Source organism: Ranitomeya variabilis, chromosome 5 (genome assembly GCF_051348905.1).
Source record: "Ranitomeya variabilis isolate aRanVar5 chromosome 5, aRanVar5.hap1, whole genome shotgun sequence".
NCBI lineage: Eukaryota > Metazoa > Chordata > Amphibia > Anura > Dendrobatidae > Ranitomeya > Ranitomeya variabilis.
Window position 1 is genome coordinate 104,148,505 of NC_135236.1, and position 21,193 is coordinate 104,169,697.

Sequence of the window (21,193 nt, forward strand, 5' to 3'; positions counted from 1 at the left end):
CCAAATCAAAATGGAACCCTATGGACCTTATTGATATAATGCTGTATGTTCCATCAAGGTTTCCATTTTTTCAACCGCAAAATTAGCACTCCATGTTCTACTATCCTTGCTATCAAAAGTGATTGACCCTCTTATATAAGCCCCAATCGAGAATCCAAATGTCAATGCAGACAGATTATAAAGGATATTTCTCTTTTAAAGGGAACCTGTTGCAAGAAAAAACGCTGTTAACCTCCAGATATGGGGTTAATCTACAGGTTAATAGTGTTACTAAAAATAAACCCTTAAAAAATTCCATCAGACCAAAAAATTATTTTAAAAATATGATTTTATTTATATTCAATTGCAACAACAATAGTAATATCACCACGATATATGGAAATCTTTATTTGTTAAAAAAATAATAATTAAAACAGAATATAAAACCAATATAAAAATACATAAAATATATATGTAGATAAATTTCTCTCCTCAAATAGAGGTTTTTCACGTATTTTTAAATATTAAATAATTTGTATAAACCCACGTGTGTGCAGGACAGGGCAAGTCCCAATCGATCAGCACATAAAATAATTATGCAGCATTTAATTATATTAAATTAATTATATTAAAATAATAATATGTGATAAAAATCAACTAAAATAATATAATGTGAAAAGTACATATATATATATATATATATACACACATATGCACACAAAAATATACACACATATATATATAAAAAAGCAAACCACCTTGGTGTATAGTAACCAAATATACAATTTATATTAAGGTGCAATGGTGCAAACAATATACATACACATATATATAAAAAAGCAAACCACCTTGGTGTATGGTAACCAAATATACAATTTATAATAAGGTGCAATAGTGCAAACAAATATATTTAATATAAAAAAATATAAAAAAATATATCCATCACCACAATGTGATTATATCTATACCACAATGCTGCCAAATACCGAGACTAGTGCCAAGAATAAGTGCTGTAGTACTAACCAGTCAGGACTGCCACTGCCCCGCACACACCACTCCAACACACTTCACTTATTCTTGGCACTAGTCTCGGTATTTGGCAGCATTGTGGTATAGATATAATCACATTGTGGTGATGGATATATTTTTTTAAAGTTCACTTATTGATTGATTAAATTTGGTATATATTAGGTTCCAAATATTTATTTATTGTTTGCACTATTGCACCTTATTATAAATTGTATATTTGGTTACCATACACCAAGGTGGTTTGCTTTTTTATATATATGTGTATGTATATTGTTTGCACCATTGCACCTTAATATAAATTGTATATTTGGTTACTATACACCAAGGTGGTTTGCTTTTTTATATATATATATGTGTGTATATTTTTGTGTGCATATGTGTGTATATATATATATATATATGTACTTTTCACATTATATTATTTTAGTTGATTTTTATCACATATTATTATTTTAATATAATTAATTTAATATAATTAAATGCTGCATAATTATTTTATGTGCTAATCGATTGGGACTTGCCCTGTCCTGCACACACGTGGGTTTATACAAATTATTTAATATTTAAAAATACGTGAAAAACCTCTATTTGAGGAGAGAAATTTATCTACATATATATTTTATGTATTTTTATATTGGTTTTATATTCTGTTTTAATTATTATTTTTTTAACAAATAAAGATTTCCATATATCGTGGTGATATTACTATTGTTGTTGCAATTGAATATAAATAAAATCATATTTTTAAAATAATTTTTTGGTCTGATGGAATTTTTTAAGGGTTTATTCTTATGAGTTTTTTTCATTGACCATACAAAGGTGTTATTTTTGGTGTCTTTTTCTATATAGGTTGTTGTTTAATAGTGTTACTAACCTGCCCGACACCCGCACATAAACAAATGCTTCAGAGAGAACATGAACTTTATTCCCCCTGGCAGCATTCCGATTTCAGTCATGGAGTGGCACCGATGCTGGTTCAATAACCGCTCTGAGCCACGGCTGTAACCGCGCTCCTGGTCCTGACTGATAGCGGTCCCTAATGCAGAGCCAGTGTCAGTCAGAACCAGATTACAGCTGCCGCTGTCTATATTCAGAGCGTTGACTGAACCAGCGCCAGCACCGCCCCTGTGACTTAAACTGGAATTCTGCAAGGGGCGAATAAAGTTAATTTTCTCCCCGCAGTGTTAGGCTAAGTGTGGGCACTGGGCAGGTTAGTAACAATATGATCATGCAGATTAATGCAATATCTGTAGTTTAATACCATTTTTTTCTGGTGACAGGTTCCCTTTAAAGGAGACCTGTCATTTGTCACAAATATGCGATTTTTATACCTGAATCTGGCGTCATTTATATTTTTGGCCCTTTGCATCCTCTTCCCTGTAAATAAACCTAGTCTTTTTCCCCATTTGGATGTGGTCCTCAAGAAGCCTCCCACAGACAAGAGCTGAGTACCACTCCTAGTTGGCTAAAAAGAGTAGATTTATATACAGTGAAGAGGGGGCCATATCTCAGGAATGAAGAGGCAAAGGAGCAAATTTAAAAAAATGGCAAATTTAGAATAGTGGCATTTAAAAAAAATGACATATATAAGACTAAACTAAGATGCCCGTGAAGCATGGTCTATGCATGGGCCACAAAGCATGGACTGGCCGCCGGTCTGCCGATCCGAACTCAACAACCTCATAGGCATAAATGCCGTACATCAAGGTCTGTTTATTTTTGACAGACATCTAAGTTTGGCCTTATTGAAAGTGACAGGTCCTCTTTAACCCCTTACGACATATTATGTACAGTTACGTCATATGCAGAACCCACATCCTAGTAGATCATGGGAAGAATAATTTAATCCAATTGGTAAATGGTATAATTAGGAAAAAGTTCTAAGCGCCAGTGTTTTTGGTTGCCACAACACTGGAAAAAATACAATAAGATGCGATCAAAACATTGTATCTACCCCAGAATGGTATCAGTAAAAACATCTGTTCAGGGCATAAAAAATAAGCCCTCAAACATCCCCATCGACCAAAAATTGGAAAATGGTGAAACAAGCAAAAAGTTTTTTGTACGAATATCTGAATTTTAGTTGCCACTTAAACAAAGAAAACTATACCAATATAGGAGAACCCAGAGTCAAAACTAGCCAAAGAATTCACAAAAGATTATATTTATTAAATAAATTCATTGCAATAATAAAATGAACAGTAGCAAAATAGTTAAGAAGAGCATATAGTAACTGCATCCATAAGTACATCCAATCGCCCAAGTGACTATGACAGGACCAGAGTGAATATGATACACAATTTAACAGCCATAAGGGTCAAAGCAAGTGCTGCCCACACATGAGTATAATTACCACAGGTGTTTAGTGATCAGACAGAGTCTGAAATAGTATACTGCCAATACTCAAATAGTGAAGATCACTATATCACACCGTGGATATATATCAATGGTAACAAAAAATATCAGATAAATAAATTACCCATGTGTGTGGTAAGGTCCTGTCAGAGTCCTGGATCGTGTGCCCCAACGCACGTTTCGCAGTAGGTTATTGCCGCTTCCTCAGGGGGCACACGATCCAGGACTCTGACAGGACCTTACCACACACATGGGTAATTTATTTATCTGATATTTTTTGTTACCATTGATATATATCCACGGTGTGATATAGTGATCTTCACTATTTGAGTATTGGCAGTATACTATTTCAGACTCTGTCTGATCACTATACACCTGTGGTAATTATACTCATGTGTGGGCAGCACTTGCTTTGACCCTTATGGCTGTTAAATTGTGTATCATATTCACTCTGGTCCTGTCATAGTCACTTGGGCGATTGGATGTACTTATGGATGCAGTTACTATATGCTCTTCTTAACTATTTTGCTACTGTTCATTTTATTATTGCAATGAATTTATTTAATAAATATAATCTTTTGTGAATTCTTTGGCTAGTTTTGACTCTGGGTTCTCCTATATTGCTATTCATTTCATGAGTCGCCATATATGCTTATATAGTATTTCAAACTGATGAATTTTTTGTTCAAAAGAAAACTATACGTTTGGCATGTGCATACTCGTATTGGCCTGGGGAATCTGGGGAAATACTGACAGGTCAATTTTACAGTATAGTGAATATAGTAAATAAATAAAAAATTGCGGAATTGCACTTTTTTCACAATTTTGCCACACTTGGAATGTTTTCCTGTGCTTCACATAATAAAATGAATGGTGTCATTCAAAAGTACAATTCATCGTGCAAAAAACAAGATCTGATATGGCAATTTCATTTGCAAAATAAAAAAAAGTTATGGCTCTTGGAAAGGAAAGAGGAAAAAAAAGAAAAAAAAATGAAAATTGCCCGATCGGGAAGGGATTAGGTACAGTAACTTAAGAGAGCACAGTGATGATCAAATAATTACACGGTGTAGCATCTAAAGCTTTTACTACTGCCCTCTAACCTCTTATACACCATCTAAGGCGCCCACCATTACTGTATGTGTTACTCGACGTGGGGTGTGCAGAGATATCTCTGCCAGGCTCTGATGGCTTCTCTGGCACTTGTGACATTACATCGGTATTATGGGTGGGGTCATGCCATTAGAATTTTTGTGGCTTAATGCTTCCTATGAGTTTTCACGGCAGCATAATCACAAGTGACGTGTCTCCACACATACACTCTCTGCTATCACTGACTTCATTCATAAACCTCCTCTCACAAGTCAGGAGCTGAAACCTGAAACTCCCAACCGTCCTGTGTTTTCCGATTATACGGCGCCTGCCTAAGAAAAAAGGGGTTTTACATTCACCCTCTTCTTCAATAAATATGCAGAAATAAGAGAAATTAAAATAAAAACTGGATAAGCTTCTGTGTTTTTCATCGAGCCTCCCCCCGTGGTTATTAATGCACAATTTCCATCCATCCTCAGCCCATGCATTGAGGTGATACAAGGAAGGCGTGTATTCTTGTTTTTAGTTGAATTATTTTCCAAAGGGTTCAAAGAGCGTTTCATTAACAGCGCTGCTTGTTTGCTCAGCGTGATGTTAAAAAGTAGGTTGTGTTTTTTGGAAGTTTGTCTGCAAATATGTCTGCTGCCAGTAAAATAAATTGCCTGTGTTTTTTTTTTTACATTTGGGGCATCCTATGCTGCCGAGTTAAAAAGGCGGCCATGGAACTTAAAGGATTATTGATAAGCGAGCAGGACTTTATGCCGAGCTTTGCTTTCTATCCCCTGATACGTCTAATGGGGAGTCATTGGGTGCAGAGATTTGTAACCACCTTGTTCACCCTGTTGGTAATTTTCCAAATTGCTGTAAAATATCAGGTACTTGATTTTTCGGCTTGTCTAAGAAGAGACAACCAAAGGATTCTTTGGTGCTCTGGTGGGCCGGTTTGTCCCTGCATGGTATTAATAGAGATTGCACTGGTCTAACACCACTAAGGATGGGTTCAGACTGGGTTATAAAAAAAATGGGCGAATGTCAAATGGACATGCAGCAATTTTTTCCAAGTGGGAAAACTCCAAAACGATGGCTATGGCTACACAACTGTTCCTTGTGCTGCCGATGTGTGTCCCGTTGCGCTCATGAACCAAAAATACAATCGACTAAACAAGCCCTAACTGTTCTCCCAAGGAGAACTTATTCACTTCAGTCAGATGTAACACAGATGTTGACTTAGGGTCCATTTACACTTATGGTCCATTTACCGGTGGCTCTACACTACTGGAGATCGGTAAACTTTTATTGATTGGCTGTCATTTAAATTCCTGTTTACACAGCCACACCAAAGTGGGCGATGCGCTCTGAGTGATCAGTGATAGATCCTGTTTACACAGGACAATGTGCTGTCGGGAATGATGAATTTTTGAGCTGCGCAAAAATTATTTAACCCGAGCATTTTGCTCATCCATGAGGTGATCTGAAGCCTACTTACTTCGAAAGATTGTCATGAAACAAGAATTATTGAGAACGCTTGTTCACGATGATCTCTCAGTGTAAATACAGCCTTAGATTCTGCGTTGAAATCAGCATCAAATACAAAATCAGAGTACAAAAATGGCATCAAATACACGCCTCCTGTGCATGTATATGTTACCACAAACCCCCATTAACATGCAAAGGAAAATTTTGGAGTGGAATTTTAACATCATCGCTCAAAAAAAGTCACCAAAATAGTTAGTATGCCCCTTATTTTGCCTAATAAGATGAGAAGAATCAAGCAAACAGCCACAGGAAAAGAACTTCCCTTCAGAAGCAGTATATATACACTCAACGGCCACTTTATTAGGTACACCTGTCCAACTTCTTGTTAACACTTAATTTCTAATCAGCCAATCACATGGCGGCAACTCAGTGCATTTAGGCATGTAGACATGGTCAAGACAATCTCCTGCAGTTCAAACCGAGCATCAGTATGGGGAAGAAAGGTGATTTGAGTGCCTTTGAACGTGGCATGGTTGTTGGTGCCAGAAGGGCTGGTCTGAGTATTTCAGAAACTGCTGATCTACTGGGATTTTCACGCACAACCATCTCTAGGGTTTACAGAGAATGGTCCGAAAAAGAAAAAAAATCCAGTGAGCAGCAGTTCTGTGGGCGGAAATGCCTTGTTGATGCCAGAGGTCAGAGGAGAATGGGCAGACTGGTTCGAGCTGATAGAAAGGCAACAGTGACTCAAATCGCCACCCGTTACAACCAAGGTAGGCCTAAGAGCATCTCTGAACGCACAGTGCGTCGAACTTTGAGGCAGATGGGCTACAGCAGCAGAAGACCACACCGGGTACCACTCCTTTCAGCTAAGAACAGGAAACTGAGGCTACAATTTGTACAAGCTCATCGAAATTGGACAGTAGAAGATTGGAAAAACGTTGCTTGGTCTGATGAGTCTCGATTTCTGCTGCGACATTCGGATGGTAGGGTCAGAATTTGGCGTAAACAACATGAAAGCATGGATCCATCCTGCCTTGTATGGAGCATCTTTGGGATGTGCAGCCGACAAATCTGCGGCAACTGTGTGATGCCATCATGTCAATATGGACCAAAATCTCTGAGGAATGCTTCCAGCACCTTGTTGAATCTATGCCACGAAGAATTGAGGCAGTTCTGAAGGCAAAAGGGGGTCCAACCCGTTACTAGCATGGTGTACCTAATAAAGTGGCCGGTGAGTGTATAGTGGCATGTAAAAGTTTGGACACCCCTGGTCAAAATGACTATTATTTTAAACTGTTCAGCAAGTTGCAGATTAAATTATTTCTAAAAGGGCTAAAGTTAAATATGAAACACATTTCCTTTGTATTTTAGGCAAAACATTTTTATAGATCTTTATCTTTTACATTTTAAAAATTACAAAAAGGAAAATGGGCCAGTGCAAAAGTGTTGGGACCCTGCATGGTTAATATCTAGTAGCACCCCCTTTTGAAAGTATCACAGCTTGTAAACGCTTTTTGCAGCCAGCCAAGAATCTTTAAATTCTTGTTTGAGGGATTTTCATCTATTCTTCCTCGAAAAATTAATCCGGATCTGTGAGATTCCTGGATCATCTTGCACACACTGCTCTTTTGAGGACTAGCCACAGATTTTCAATGATATTCAGATCAGGGGACTGTGAGGGCCATTGTAAAACCTTCAGCTTGTGCCTTTTGAGGTAGTCTATTGTGGGGGTTTTTTAAATGTGTTTAGGATCATTATCCATTTGTAACAGTCATCTTCATTTCAACTTCAGCTTTTTTACAGATGATGTTTGGATCAAGAATTTATTAAAATTTTATTGAATCCTTTCTTTTCTCTATGAAATGTTCCCCATGCCATAGGCTGCAACACAACCCCAAACCATGCTTAATGGTTGGTGAGATGTTCTTTTCTTTACATTTTGTGCCATTTTTACTCCACGCATACCCTTGATCATTGTGGCCAAATAATTTTATTTTAAGCTCATCGGTTCACAGGACTTGTTTACAAAATGCATCAGGCTTGTTTAGATGTTCTTTTGCATACTTCTGGCTCTGAATTTAATGGTGTGGACGCAGACGAGGTTTTCTTCTGACCACTCTTTCATGAAGGCTTTATTTGTGCATTTGTGACCTTATCTTGACCTACAGTATGTTCCTGTTAACTGCCATTTACATTACAACTGAGGATATGGCAACTTGAAAATGTTTTGCTTATAGCCTTCTCCTGCTTTGTGGATCTCCACTATTTTTATTTCCAAAGCGCTAGGCAGTTGCTTAGAAGAACCCATGGCTGCTGTTTTTTGGCACAAGATTCGAGGAGGCTGGGTTTTTATAAAGCTGGGAAATTTGCATCACCCCGCCTTTCCTAATGATGATAGTGAACAAGACTTAATCTTAACAGGCTAATTAAGGTCTGAAACCTTGGTCAATGTAATATGAGTACACAAAACTCCAAGGTACCAAAACTTTTACATCTGACCATTTTCCTTTTTGTGATTTTTAAAATGTAAAAAATTACTATATACTGTATATATTTTTTTGCCTAAAACACAAAGGTATTGTATCATCTTTAACTTTAGGCCTTTTAGAGATAACAGTAATTTTGTCCAGGGGCACCAAAACTTTTACATGCTACTATATATATATATATATATATATATATATATATATATATATATATATATATACGCAAACAGTTATCGGTGTCGTAATGAAGGGGTTAAACCTATTTCAGCATATCAGGTTATTGTGAAGAGTAGATAACTTCAAAGAGACAGACATCTGTGATAAAGTTCAAAGCAGCTGTAAACAGGTGGTCACAAAAGTTCAGGATTTAATCACTACTGGAATAATAAGGTGAGGAGTGAGGGTTCAGGGAAGACAATGCACCTGGTAGGTGGCCTGATATACTGGCCAAGACCATCCAGGCATAGCAGACTGTAAGAAAATAAAAGGGGCACTAGGACGAAAGTAAATAAAATTACAATTGTTCTTAACAAATAATATCCTGTGCTTTATATCTATATTCACCCGCAGATGTAGACGAAGACTATGCCAGTTTAGGTGTGGAAGGAAAAGGGGATATCCTTGGCTTTACCTACTGCTTTATTCAATATGTATGGCAGGCTCTGGTTCATTTATAGCAGTCAAGGGGCCAGAATGCCCAAATCCTAATTTGCTATTCTGTTTTCAGTTTTCTAGATCTTTCATGGGATCTGTTTTGCATTGTGCGTCTCACCACCATAAGTGGGCCCTACAAGTGAAATCACTAGTGGCTCTGCTATAAACATGCATGCTGTGCCTTATATACATGTTTATTTCAGAGCGTAGAGGGTAATAAGAGAGGTCTGATAGTTGTGGGTGTCTGCTGTCAAAAAAGGATTGTGCATCTTGGATTCATCAACTGTCCGAAGTCAAGAAGTTCACATGCACGTTAGGTTTTGGGTCGTTCCCACAAAAATTGGCAAGTTCATTTGAGTTTACTCTGGCTTTTATGGTCACCTTTAAAAGGCAAATAATATTGTCACTATTTAGCGTAACTTTTTTAGTCAAAATTAAAAGGGTTATTTAGTTTCAGATTAAAAATATAGAAATCCAGCAATCTCGATGACCACCAAGTCCAACCCAATAAGGATAAGATCTGGGCATTCAGAGGCTACATCCATGTAATTGTTGGAGCTCGTAGCTCTTGGATTTTAGATCTTCACTGGTAGAATCTTCTCAAAATGTTTTTATGCAATTTTAGATTATTATCACCTGTTTAATGCATATCCTGTTACTTTCTCATTCCCTTTTGTATGAGACATTGGTATAGGAGGGATAGCTAGGCTTTCCTCCACACGGGAAGAAGATTCAGTTTGCTGCTGTAACTGTATCTAAATCATACATGCCTGTTATGGACTGGTAATTTAGGAGCGACATGCGACTAGCTCTGAGCAGGTGGTAACTATACAGACCGCAGTTCCTGATCTTAACACAACACTAGCAGTAGCCGTGGGATGTTCCTGTCACTCCTGGACACCTCGTCACAGCCGGAGAACTAGCTACCCCTAAAGGTAGAAACAGGAAAGCTATCTTGCCTCAGCGAAAATCCCCAAAGGATAGGACAGCCCCCCACAAATATTGACTGTGAGAGGAGAAGGAAATGACATATGTAGTATGAAACAAGATTAAGCAAAGGAGGCCACTTCTAGCTAAATAGATAGTAAGGAAAGAACACTGTGCGGTCAGTAATAAAAGCTAGAAAAAGTCCACCGCAGAGATATGCAAAAATCTCCACACCTGACTAAAGGTGTGGAGGGCAAAATCTGCAGCCCAGAGCTTCCAGCTTAGCTGAATAGATCCATACTGATAAGCTGGACAAATGAGCAAAACATAGAATGTGCTGAACAATCAAGTCCACAACAAGTGGACTGCAAAAGGACAAGCAAGGACTTATCTTTACTGAACTGGACAGAGTGTCAGGGAAATCCAAAAGAGCAGTGGCTCCAAGCAGGAACAATTGACAACTGGCATTGATTGAGGAATAAGGCCAGACTAAAATAGCCGAGCCAGAAAGACGATCAGTGGAAGCAGCTGCTCCTGCTAGATCCAAGAAGCAGCTATACCACTCAAAACCACAGGAGGGAGCCCAAGAGCAGAATTCACAAAAGTGCTACTTACAACCACCGGAGGGAGCCCAAGAGCGGAATTCACAACACATGCCCACTCCACCGGAATGTATGGGATTCTACCAGATTAAAAATACGGTACATCCTAGACTCGTAAAAGACTTGGTAAAGCTCCTGGGCACCACATAAGGCTCTTGGAAATCAGTGCTCTCCTATCCTCCATTGCTGTGATGCCTAGCCCAAGAATCCAGAGGTGCAGTCAGAGGAAGGAACAAGTTCGGGAAGCCTGGCATTGGCATCGCACGTCAAGTGCCAAACTCCCCCAATTCTATGAGCCAATTTTGAAGACTTGCAAACATGATCTTAATATCCTATCTCTCTCCCTGCCCCCATCGGTCTAGGCATATGTCCCCCCAAAAAAGACATAAGATTCTACCCCAGTACTGCTGTGCTCTGCTAATAGAGTCAAATGTCTCCCACCTTCGCCCAAGTTACCAATATTTATCCCATATTGGTCATTTAATAGCATGGGCTATCAGAATGATAAATCATTGATCATTCTGTATACATAGGCTGCTATACTTCTTGGCAGCACGTGTCCTGTTTCCACACGTCAAAATGCTGCCGAGAATGATTATTGTTTAATCAAGCTTAAAAATAGTTTTGTTTGACGAATGAGCATTTTGCTCATTTGTCGGGTGATTGTTAGCCTGTTTGCAGTGGCTGATCGGGAAACGAGTGTCCCGAGGAATTCTCATTCACAATAATCATCCAGTGTGAATGCGCCTAAAGTGATAACAGCTTTGACTGAGTGCTAGGTGACACTGACCCCGTATTCTTGAGAAAACAAGTAGTATCATTGTGGAATGACCTGGTTTCTCCCTGCGCTTATAAACGATTACTTATTTGTCAGCTCCCCTCACCCAGGGAATTTCTAAGCTGTTTAGCGAATTCCATTATAACCACAAAGTGAGGCCAAGAAGGCTGCAGGTACTGCAAGTTAACCCATCAAATTACAGAAATGACAGCCGATGTCTCGAGGTCCTTCCTAGATCATGCCTTCATTAAGCGAGTAGTCACAGTCCTTCTGGTCTGTTGGAAAGATTTTCCTAATGGCTGACGGCTGATTTATAAGTACGCGGATTATGGTCGAGAGACTGATCTCTAATTGATGTGACTGTTGCTCGGTAAGAGCAGCTGACTCGTAATGGGGGATCATTACCTCCCTGCTAATATCAACCTATAGGACTTCATGGACTGACTTGTATCGCTAAGCATCAGGTCACCCCTATGACATATGTATGTTCCAAGGGAAACTAATCATCTCCTCTGTTTCTTTTGACAAAATCATAATCAGAAGAAGTATACAATTTGCATTATATACAGTTTTTAATGAGACATTAGCACTGAACAAAGGGGGCCTATTTGAATTTTAAATATGGGGTACCATCCCTGTGTTACTAAATGGCATCACACCTGTCTACCCACTCCATAGACGGGTGCTCCTGTGCCCCAAAATAAAATCTGTTTTTATGTATCTGTTTAAAATCTGTGGCATTTATAATTCTAATGCCTTCTTATGTGCATTGGACTGATGTGCTTTAAGTATTTGCTATCTTTAGTATAACTCAGGCACATTTCAGTGTTAAAAAAAAACTGCACATTGCTCACTTTAATCACTGACTCTCGGTCCACTACTGAGTCTCCGGCGATGCTCCTGGTGGCTGCCATTGGCTGTGGTGTTAATCTCACGTTAATAGAGCGACAGCCAATCAATGAGCCTTATACACGCGCAGAGCCACTGAGCATAGTGATTGGATCCACACTTTCAGGTGATGGCCGCCAATGCTAAACACAGCAGCGGAGACTCAGAGGTGGACCGTGGGATAGTGAGTAAAATATGGTTTGTTTTTTTATACCAAGCTGCACTTCGGGACCAAGGTCTCCTGAAAGGGGACAAAACCCCTTTAAGTAGGGGAGGCCAGAGAGGGTTCATAGAGAATACATGAACTGAGGATTAAGGTCTAGCCTGTAACTATAGTGGGTGCAAAGGTGTAGTCGCACCTGGGCCCTTAAGCATTATGAGGGCCAAAAGTCTACTTGGCTTATATGAGAAAACCAATTCTATTAAAGGATATCTGTCACCAGTTTTGTTTTTCAATATGAGAGTAGCATAATGTAGAGACACAAACCCTAATTTCAGCAATATGTCACTTACTGGGCTGCGTGTTGTAGTTTTGATAAAATCACAGATTTATCAGTGGGAGGTTATTACTAGAGGACTAGTAAACCTGCTGCCATGTAGCACTCCATATTCATGAACTTTGTATAACCCCATCTTCACCACTTATTGGCAGCTTTCTGCCTATGTTAAGTGTACACAGAAAGCTGCCAATCAGTGGTGTGGTTGGGGTTACACAGAGATCAGCATTCAGAGAACTGCTATATCTGCAGCAGAGAAACCTGTGATTTTATCAAAACGACAAGCAGCTCAGTAAGTGACAAATCAATGTAATCAGTGTTTTTGCCCTAACATTAGGCTGCTCTCAGATGGGGTATCAAAAACCTGGTGACAGATTACCTTTACCCATGATAGTTTGGGGCCCTGTTGAAGATTTTGCATCGGAGTCACAAGATTCAAGTTACACCACTACTCATCACCACCACTACTGCCCACCCTGGGGTGAGCTTCAATTCTCATTGCATTTGTATGGGTTGGCTCCATGATATACAGTTGTGCTCAAAAGCTTACCTACCCCGGCAGAATTTTTGCTTTCTTGGTCTTTTGTCAGAGAATATAAATGATAACACCAAAACTTTTTGCTCCACTCATGGTTAGGGGTTGGGTGAAGCCATTTATTGTCAAACTACTGTGTTTTCTCTTTTTAAATCATAATGACAACCCAAAACATCCAAAGGACCCTGATCAAAAGTTCACATACCCCATTTCTTAATGCCATGTATTGCCCCCTCTAACATCAATGACAGCTTGAAGTCTTTTGTGGTAATTGTGGATGAGGTACTTTATTTTCTCAGATGGTAAAGCTGACCACTCTTCTTGGCATAAAGCCTCCAGTTCCTGTAAATTCCTGAGCTGTCTAGCATGAACTGCGCACTTAAGATCTCCACAGAGTGGCTCAATGATATTAAGGGCAGCTGACTGAGATCGCAACTCCAGAACATTCGCTTTGTTCTGCTGTAGCCAATGGCAGGTTGACTTGGCCTTGTGTTTTGCATCGTTGTCATGTTGGAACATCCAAGTAAGTCCCATGCGCAGCATCTGGGCTGATGAGTGCAAATTTGCATTCAGTATTTGCTAATAACATGCTGCATTCATCTTTCCTTCAACTTTGACCAAGTTTCCTGTGCCTTTGTAGCTCACACATCCCCAAAATAGCAGCGATCCACCTCCGTGCTTTACAGTAGGAATGGTGTTCCTTTCGTCATAGGCCTTGTTGACCTCTCTCCAAATGTAGTAATGTTCAATCACCGCGCACTTTATTATACAGGTGTGGATGCAGCGATAACACAATTCAAGAATAAGGAATTGGTGCAGGGATAGAGAAAATGTTCAGGCGACAAGAACATAACGTTTCGACCCTCATAAGGTCTTATTCATATAGTCACTGTTGGCAAAGTTCAATGAATGGTGTAAAGGATATCCTGCTTGCAAAAGGACACCTGGGTCCTGGGTAGGTCCTATCCTTTACACCGTTCAGTGAACTTTGCCAACGTTATGTTCTTGTCGCCTCAACATTTTCTCTATCCTTGCACCAATTCCTTATTCATGAATTGTGTTATTGCTGCATCTGTATAATAAAGTCTTTACAAGCATTTATTTAGAGTGTCCAGTGATTAAACATTACTCTATTACGGGGATTGCCATCCCACTTCACCAGTACCTCGGATCTAAGCAACAGTGTTCGCACACTACCTGTCTCTATCCAAATGTAACATTTATGGTTGTAGCCAAAAGTTAAATTTTGGTCTCATCACTCCAATTTACCTTGTTCCAGAAGTTTTGAGGCTTGTCTCTTTGCTGTTTTGTGTATTGTAGGTGAGATACATTGTGGCATTTGCGCAGTAATGGCTTTCTTCTGGTGACTCGACCATGCAGCCCATTTTTCTTCAAGTGCCTCCTTATTGCGCATCTTGAAACAGCCACACCGCTAGTTGTCAAATTCCTGTATTTCAGCTGATGTAATTTGTGGGTTTTTATTTGTATCCCAAACAATTTTACTTGCAGTTGTGGATGACATTTTTGTTGGTCTACCTGATTGTGGTTTTGTTGTTACAGAGCCCCTGATTTTCCATTTGCTAATCACAGTTTGAACGCAGCTGACTGGCATTATCAATTCCTTGGATATCTTTTTGTATCCTTTTTCTGTTTTATACAGTTCAACTACCTTTTCCCGTAGATCCGTTGACAATTCTTTTGCTTTCCCCATGACTTACAATCCAGAAACATCAGTGGCTGGATGAAAGATGCAAGAGTCTGACTGGATCTCAGAATCTCTTGCAGCTTTTATGCACATACTGATTACAAGTAAACAGGTCACAGGTGAGAATGTTACCTTTAGTTGCCATTCAAACCCATTTGAGTCAACTTCTGTGCATGTTATCAGGCCAAAATCACCAGGGTATGTGAACTTTTGATCAGGGTCATTTCCATATTTTGGGTTGTCATTATGATTTAAAAAGAGAAAACACAGTAGTTTGACAATAAATGGCTTCACCCAACCACTAACCATGAGTGGAGAAAAAGTTTTGGTGCTATCATTCATGTTCTCTGAAAAAAGGCAAAGAAAGCTAAAATTCTGCAGGGATACGTAAACTTTTGAACACAACTGTATGTGGCCAAACTGTATCTTTGCATAGTGTATGCATAGTAAGCAATGTGGCTGCAGGATACTAATTCATTGTTTTTATCCCTGAGTCCACGGATTAGGTCTTAGATTTCACAATTATGTAAAACTTCCAATAAAAGGAAAAAAATCAGACTTTGACCTGGTATTTGTTGACTTCATATAGCAGCCCCATATCTGTTTACCTTCCACTGGATCAAAAGGATTGGAAGGCTCTTATCAGGTGCATGGGTTTAATATAAGGTACTTTGCTCAAAATAGGGCATCAGGGGAAACAGTACTTTAGGCAGTATTTATTTCTACAGATGGTGAACAGGACCACAACACCTATTTATGCTGGACCCTCACTTATCACGCTGTAAAGAAAGTATGTAACAGGAACCCTGAGATTTTCGTATTTTAGTACCATATTAGCAACATTGGGAGAAAAAAAAAGCAAAACTAAATTTTCTGAAAGTTTCTATCGCAATGATTTGTTATAATTATATCATAATAAGTAGTCAGGAATAATAGGAATTGGAACAAATCAAGCCAGACATGTCACTCAAAGCAAGGATCACCAAGCTACGAATTGCCTATTTTGGACACATCATACAAAGAGAGCAATCACTGGAGAAGGACATTATGTTTGGAAGAATAGAAGGAACAAGGTGAAAAGGAAGATCAGCAACCCGTTGGCTTCATACTATCAAGAAAACAGTGGCAAAGACCCTGGTGGTTCTATATAGGCTGCACAAGATCGGCCTTCCTACAAATCATTCATCCATAAACTTGGCATGGCTCGAAATTGAGCCAAAGGAGGTTAAAAAAGTAGTAGTGCGAACATGATGACAAGAGGTAACAATCTATCAGAAAGTAAGGGTGACACAAAAAATGAAAAGTACATATTGTCTAGGCATTTTGAAAATAAGTAAAGTTATTCGCGTAAAGCTACATGAACCAATCATCGACCATTATCTATTCTGTATATGTCCAGATACAAAGTTCCATTGAGTCCATGGAGTGTGTGAGAAACAGATGATAGAAAGGACCAGACTTTGAGGAAAATGTAGGAAAATAGAACAGGGAAGAGTTATATTAGTGAAGTGATGTGATAGGCCAGTCTACAGAAATGTGTTCTTATGGTAGGCTTAAAACTGTGTACTTCAGGAATCATTTGGTTTGTCTGGGGTGGTAGATTCTAGAGAACTGGTGCAGCACTAGAAAGACTTGGAGACAGTTGTGGGAAGTTTAGATCATGGAGAACGTTGGTCTTAGGCGATTGACAGAATAGATTGAACAGGTAGGGTAATAGATAGAGATGGAGAAGATGTACGGTGATGGACAACTAGCGCAATGGCTGGCACAGGGTGGAGGCATCTGTGTAGCAGCTGTACAGAAATATGAGCAGGAATGACATAACTACAAATGTAACTGATCACATCACCAGTCGCAAAGTGTATGGATGTATTTCTGTTATTCTTTTGTGCCCTCTCATTTTACATCAGGCAGTTATAGTAGCTTATGCTTTCCTCTGATGGGTGTTATATCTTCACTTCCAGTTCTGCATTTTACATTCAATTCAAAGCTGAAGTTTTACAGGCATGACATAACTACAGTTGTAACTGATGACCTCACCCATCACAAAACCTATGGATGTTTTTACAGGACATTTTACATACAGTATATGGTACTCGTGTGACGTACAACAGTTCTGAGTCACAGTTTATCCTTGTTTCATGGTTACAGCACAGCTCTGTGGGGCTTTTACTATTACACAATGTTTTTCTATGTATTTCTTATGTGAAATATGAAGTGAGACTCTGAATTGCGTCATTGGATTAAACTAAAATGTATGTTCAGTTCTAATTGTGATGATTGTTATATTAATGAGCATTGGGATTTTCGAAAAGGTTTTCTCTTGTGAGCCAGACATGAATATTATGGATGGGGGAGGGAGATAGATGACAGCTGGTGATTATATTATGTATATGGTGATCGTTACAAATCAAATAATGAGAGACAATTGTGTCGCTCCTGTGTTCTCTACTGGAAAGCCACTGTGCAATGACACTGATGGTGTCACTGGCGCAGCCTAGGGGGCGCTATCAGAGGGCACGGGCATGCACACAGGGAGTGGAGGAGCAAGGCACGAAGCACGCAAGGATCTGAGACTAAACAGTGAGCACAGGACCTGGAGCTAAAAAGTCACGTGATAACAAGGGGGCAGAGTCACCCCGCGTGCGGTCAGGGAATGCAGCTCGTAGAGCGGAGTACAGGGCACAGAACGTAAACATAGTCAAAGGAGAGCCGAGGGTCAAAAACCAGACGAGAGCATGGTACTTAGGGATGAGATACAGAGTAAACCGAGACGAACCAAGGGGTCAGATAACCAGGAAAGACAGGGCAGTACAATGCAGGATACAGAGGCAAGAGTCAGGGAACAAACCGAGTCATACACAGCAAAAGCTCACATGCACTGAGGCACAACGATTACGGACAAGTAACCTGGGTCAGCAACCACAAAACGAGTATACGGAAGTATCACCGACTCCAAACCCAGGAACTACCAACATTAAATAGCCGCCCCAGCACCAAAGAGAGGTGGACTAGAATTAACCCTGACCTGACCAGGAAGGAGGCAGAAACATCCTGTCAGAGTCATGACCCACTAAATGACACGTTGGTGGGCGGCTTAGCTTCGAAAGAACAATGTGATCAGTAGTCCAAAATCGAACATTTGTGACCAACATCTTCCTCCACCATCAGTCCGCTGGTGCCTCCATACAAATTAGACTGTCGGACTAACCTGTCGTTATCGGTGGGTTCGGCTGACATTACTCTAATGTGTATCGGGGCCTTAAGAGAGAGTATGATCATACGAAGCTGTAGGGATTGTCTGCCTGATGTGATGAGTTCAGTACCCTAAAATATAAGGCATAATGTGTGTCCAAAAGTCTTTTAAATACCTGCCATAATCCTGCATACAAAACATTTAGCAACAACACAAACTGTTAAAGACCTAACATTATAGTATGTGTACAGTGTATCCGCAATCATCACTCCATTATCATGTGCTTTTATCTTTCGCAGATCCTCCAGTTGCAGCGGCCGTGAGGTCTCACTTTCTGGATTGTCCAGATGCCCACATTAATTTCTGCTTCCATGGAACTTGTAGGTATCTAGTGCAAGAAGAAGAACCAGCCTGTGTGTAAGTTACCGTCCTCGCTGCCTTGTATGAGGGATATGTTGGATTTATTGAAGAATATTTACATTGGAAACCTCAGTATCAATGCAGTTGTTCATATACTAGAGTTCATGTTTTCATAGAAGTTTCTCAGTGAGTTTTTTTTTCTCATGTTAATAAAACTTTTTAAATTAAATATTTTCACTGCAAGGCATGGAAAATGTTGCTGTATTGAAGGAGATATGTGCAACCAAGGCAAATCCGAGTGCAAATTTCAGAATTTTGTCAGTGGATTAAACTAGTCTACGTGACCTTGTTTCAGGGTTAGCAGTAACAAGGATATGTTCACCTTTCTACACATTTTTACAGTTTATATATAGAGCTTACAGACAGTAGCTACAAAAAGTTGAACAAATTGACAGATGCATTGTATTACTGATCCTGTTCTGATCCTGATTCCTGAGTTACATCCAGAGCTGTGCTCAATATTCACTTTGATTAAAAGGGTTGTCCATGACTTTACAATTGATGACTTATCTGTTGGATAGGTCACCAATATAAGATCTGCTCTGACAGCAGCTGGCTACAAGCAACATACACCACAGCCCTGTACAAGGCTTAGTGACCACTGCCAAGTATTGAAGTTTATTCCATTCTTTAATTGTAAAGGTCCAGAAAACCATTTGAAGGGCTCAGTCTCTGCACAATGTGGACATGTACTTGTCATCTTTCGTGAAGTACCCCTTTACAGTAGCCCACGCCCTACTCTACCTCCTGAATGTGCCTTCTACATTATTGTTAGGGAACTGTTAGTTGACAAGATTGCTGACTTTTTTCTATTATAACCAGTAGAATTATAATTGAAACTTTGGTTCATAATATAGAACATAATTTAAAGGAGTTTTCTGGGTCTCCTTTATTTTTTTACTATGGGCCTAAAAACTAAAAGGCAGATAGTTGTGAACAGAGGAAACTACCTGCTTGTTCTACCCTGCGATGGCTCAGCAATTCAGCTGCTCCATGTCAATACAGCAGCTCTTCGTTTTCCTGGCTGCCCTGTCGATGGAATGTGACTGTTGATGTCATGGTTGTTGACTGCCATCTCCCTGCAGTTAGGCAGCAGGAAGCTGACTATCAATCAGCATGATAGTGGCAGTCACACGTTGTCAACAGAGCAGAGCGGAAGAGGAGCTGTTGCTCTGTCGACGTGATGTCAGCGGAAGCCACTGAATCGTCGGTGGTATGTGACCCTTCTGTGCTGGCAGATATCGGCGCTGCGCACAACAGGCAGGTAGTCCACAACCTACCTGCTTTTTAGTTCTAAGGCTCATAGTCCTTTAGGATCAGTCCAAATAAGTCATGCAATACATTGAAAGTCAGAAAAGTAACATGAAATTACATGGCGGGGGTGGAGGGTTTAATTTGCCTTCACATATACAGTATATGTACATTAAAATAACTTTTTAGAAAGTTTCTACAAAAGTTTGCAAACAAAGCCATGTCCTATGGTGAGCCATTAGACAAGGGCTTGCTTGCCCAGTATAGTCTCCTGTTGCTACCAAACTTCATGAAATATGGACAGTGTACAAGGTCATAGGAGTTTTTCGCTGTAGCTAGGTAATATGGACTTCAGACCTGCTGCCTCATCTACGCTCCTCTAGATATAAGTATGAAACAGATAACCTTTGATTTCCTCGCCATTCATGGAATAACTGGGAAAGACCGGATCTGATAACGTTATGCGTAGTTTTACGTCATTTATCTGATTGACACTTTTACCCGGTTGGCTCTCGCTCTTAAAATTTTCAGAGAGCAGAATAAATAGTTCAATGGAGAAAAAGATCTTATTTACACACTTTCAATGGGGATATCTAATAATGTTGTAGAATAAATATGATATAAAAATTCTGCATCTAAGCTGCAAGATGTGTAACATATCTGGAATAAAGTCTGAATTGCAGTGCGTAGAAGCTTCCATTACAGAGACAAGATAGTTAGGTATTTTGATCGCAGTTGACGTTGCTTCCCTGTCTTGTCTTCCAGATGTCTTCCAGGCTTTGCCGGCAAACGCTGTGAGCACGCCGACCTCCTGGCAGTTGTGGCTGCAAGTCAGAAGAAAAACACCATCACAGCACTAGTGGCGGTAGCAGTGATATGCACAGGTCTCCTTATTACCGGCTGTATATTAATGCAGTAAGTAGGACAATTCCTTATCCTTGATGCAAATTTTCTTTTTTGAGAGACCATAGAGATATTGTTGAAGGGGATGTCCACCTTTGGGGCAATTTTTTTTTCTTAATGGGAATCTGTCGGCAGTTTTTTGTCATGTAATCTGATATGGGGTAGAGAGCCTGATTTCTGCAATGTATCACTTAATGAACTGCTTGGTGTAGTTTTAATAGAATTCTTGATTTCTCTGCTGTAGATGTATCGTTGGTCACATTGCTGAGCTGTGTATAACCCCGCCCACACTACTGATTGGCAGATTACTGTGTACATTATACAACAAGCAGCCAATCAGTGGTGATGCTGATACACAGATTAGCTGGACTGGCCTGCACGTAATAACTAGTCCTTTAGTGATAATCTCCTGCTGAT

The 21,193-nt window shown here is 39.7% G+C and overlaps 1 protein-coding gene across 1 annotated transcript in view; it reads left to right on the forward strand.

Moving 5' to 3' along the window:
- The window catches only part of TGFA (transforming growth factor alpha), an 83,362-nt gene that overhangs the window by 49,225 nt on the left and 12,944 nt on the right, over nt 1–21,193 (forward strand). Inside the window, exons 3-4 of the mRNA XM_077263079.1 lie at nt 18,502–18,619; nt 20,639–20,788. Coding sequence (XP_077119194.1) covers nt 18,502–18,619; nt 20,639–20,788 — 268 coding nt within the window. The remainder of the gene's footprint in view (nt 1–18,501; nt 18,620–20,638; nt 20,789–21,193) is intronic.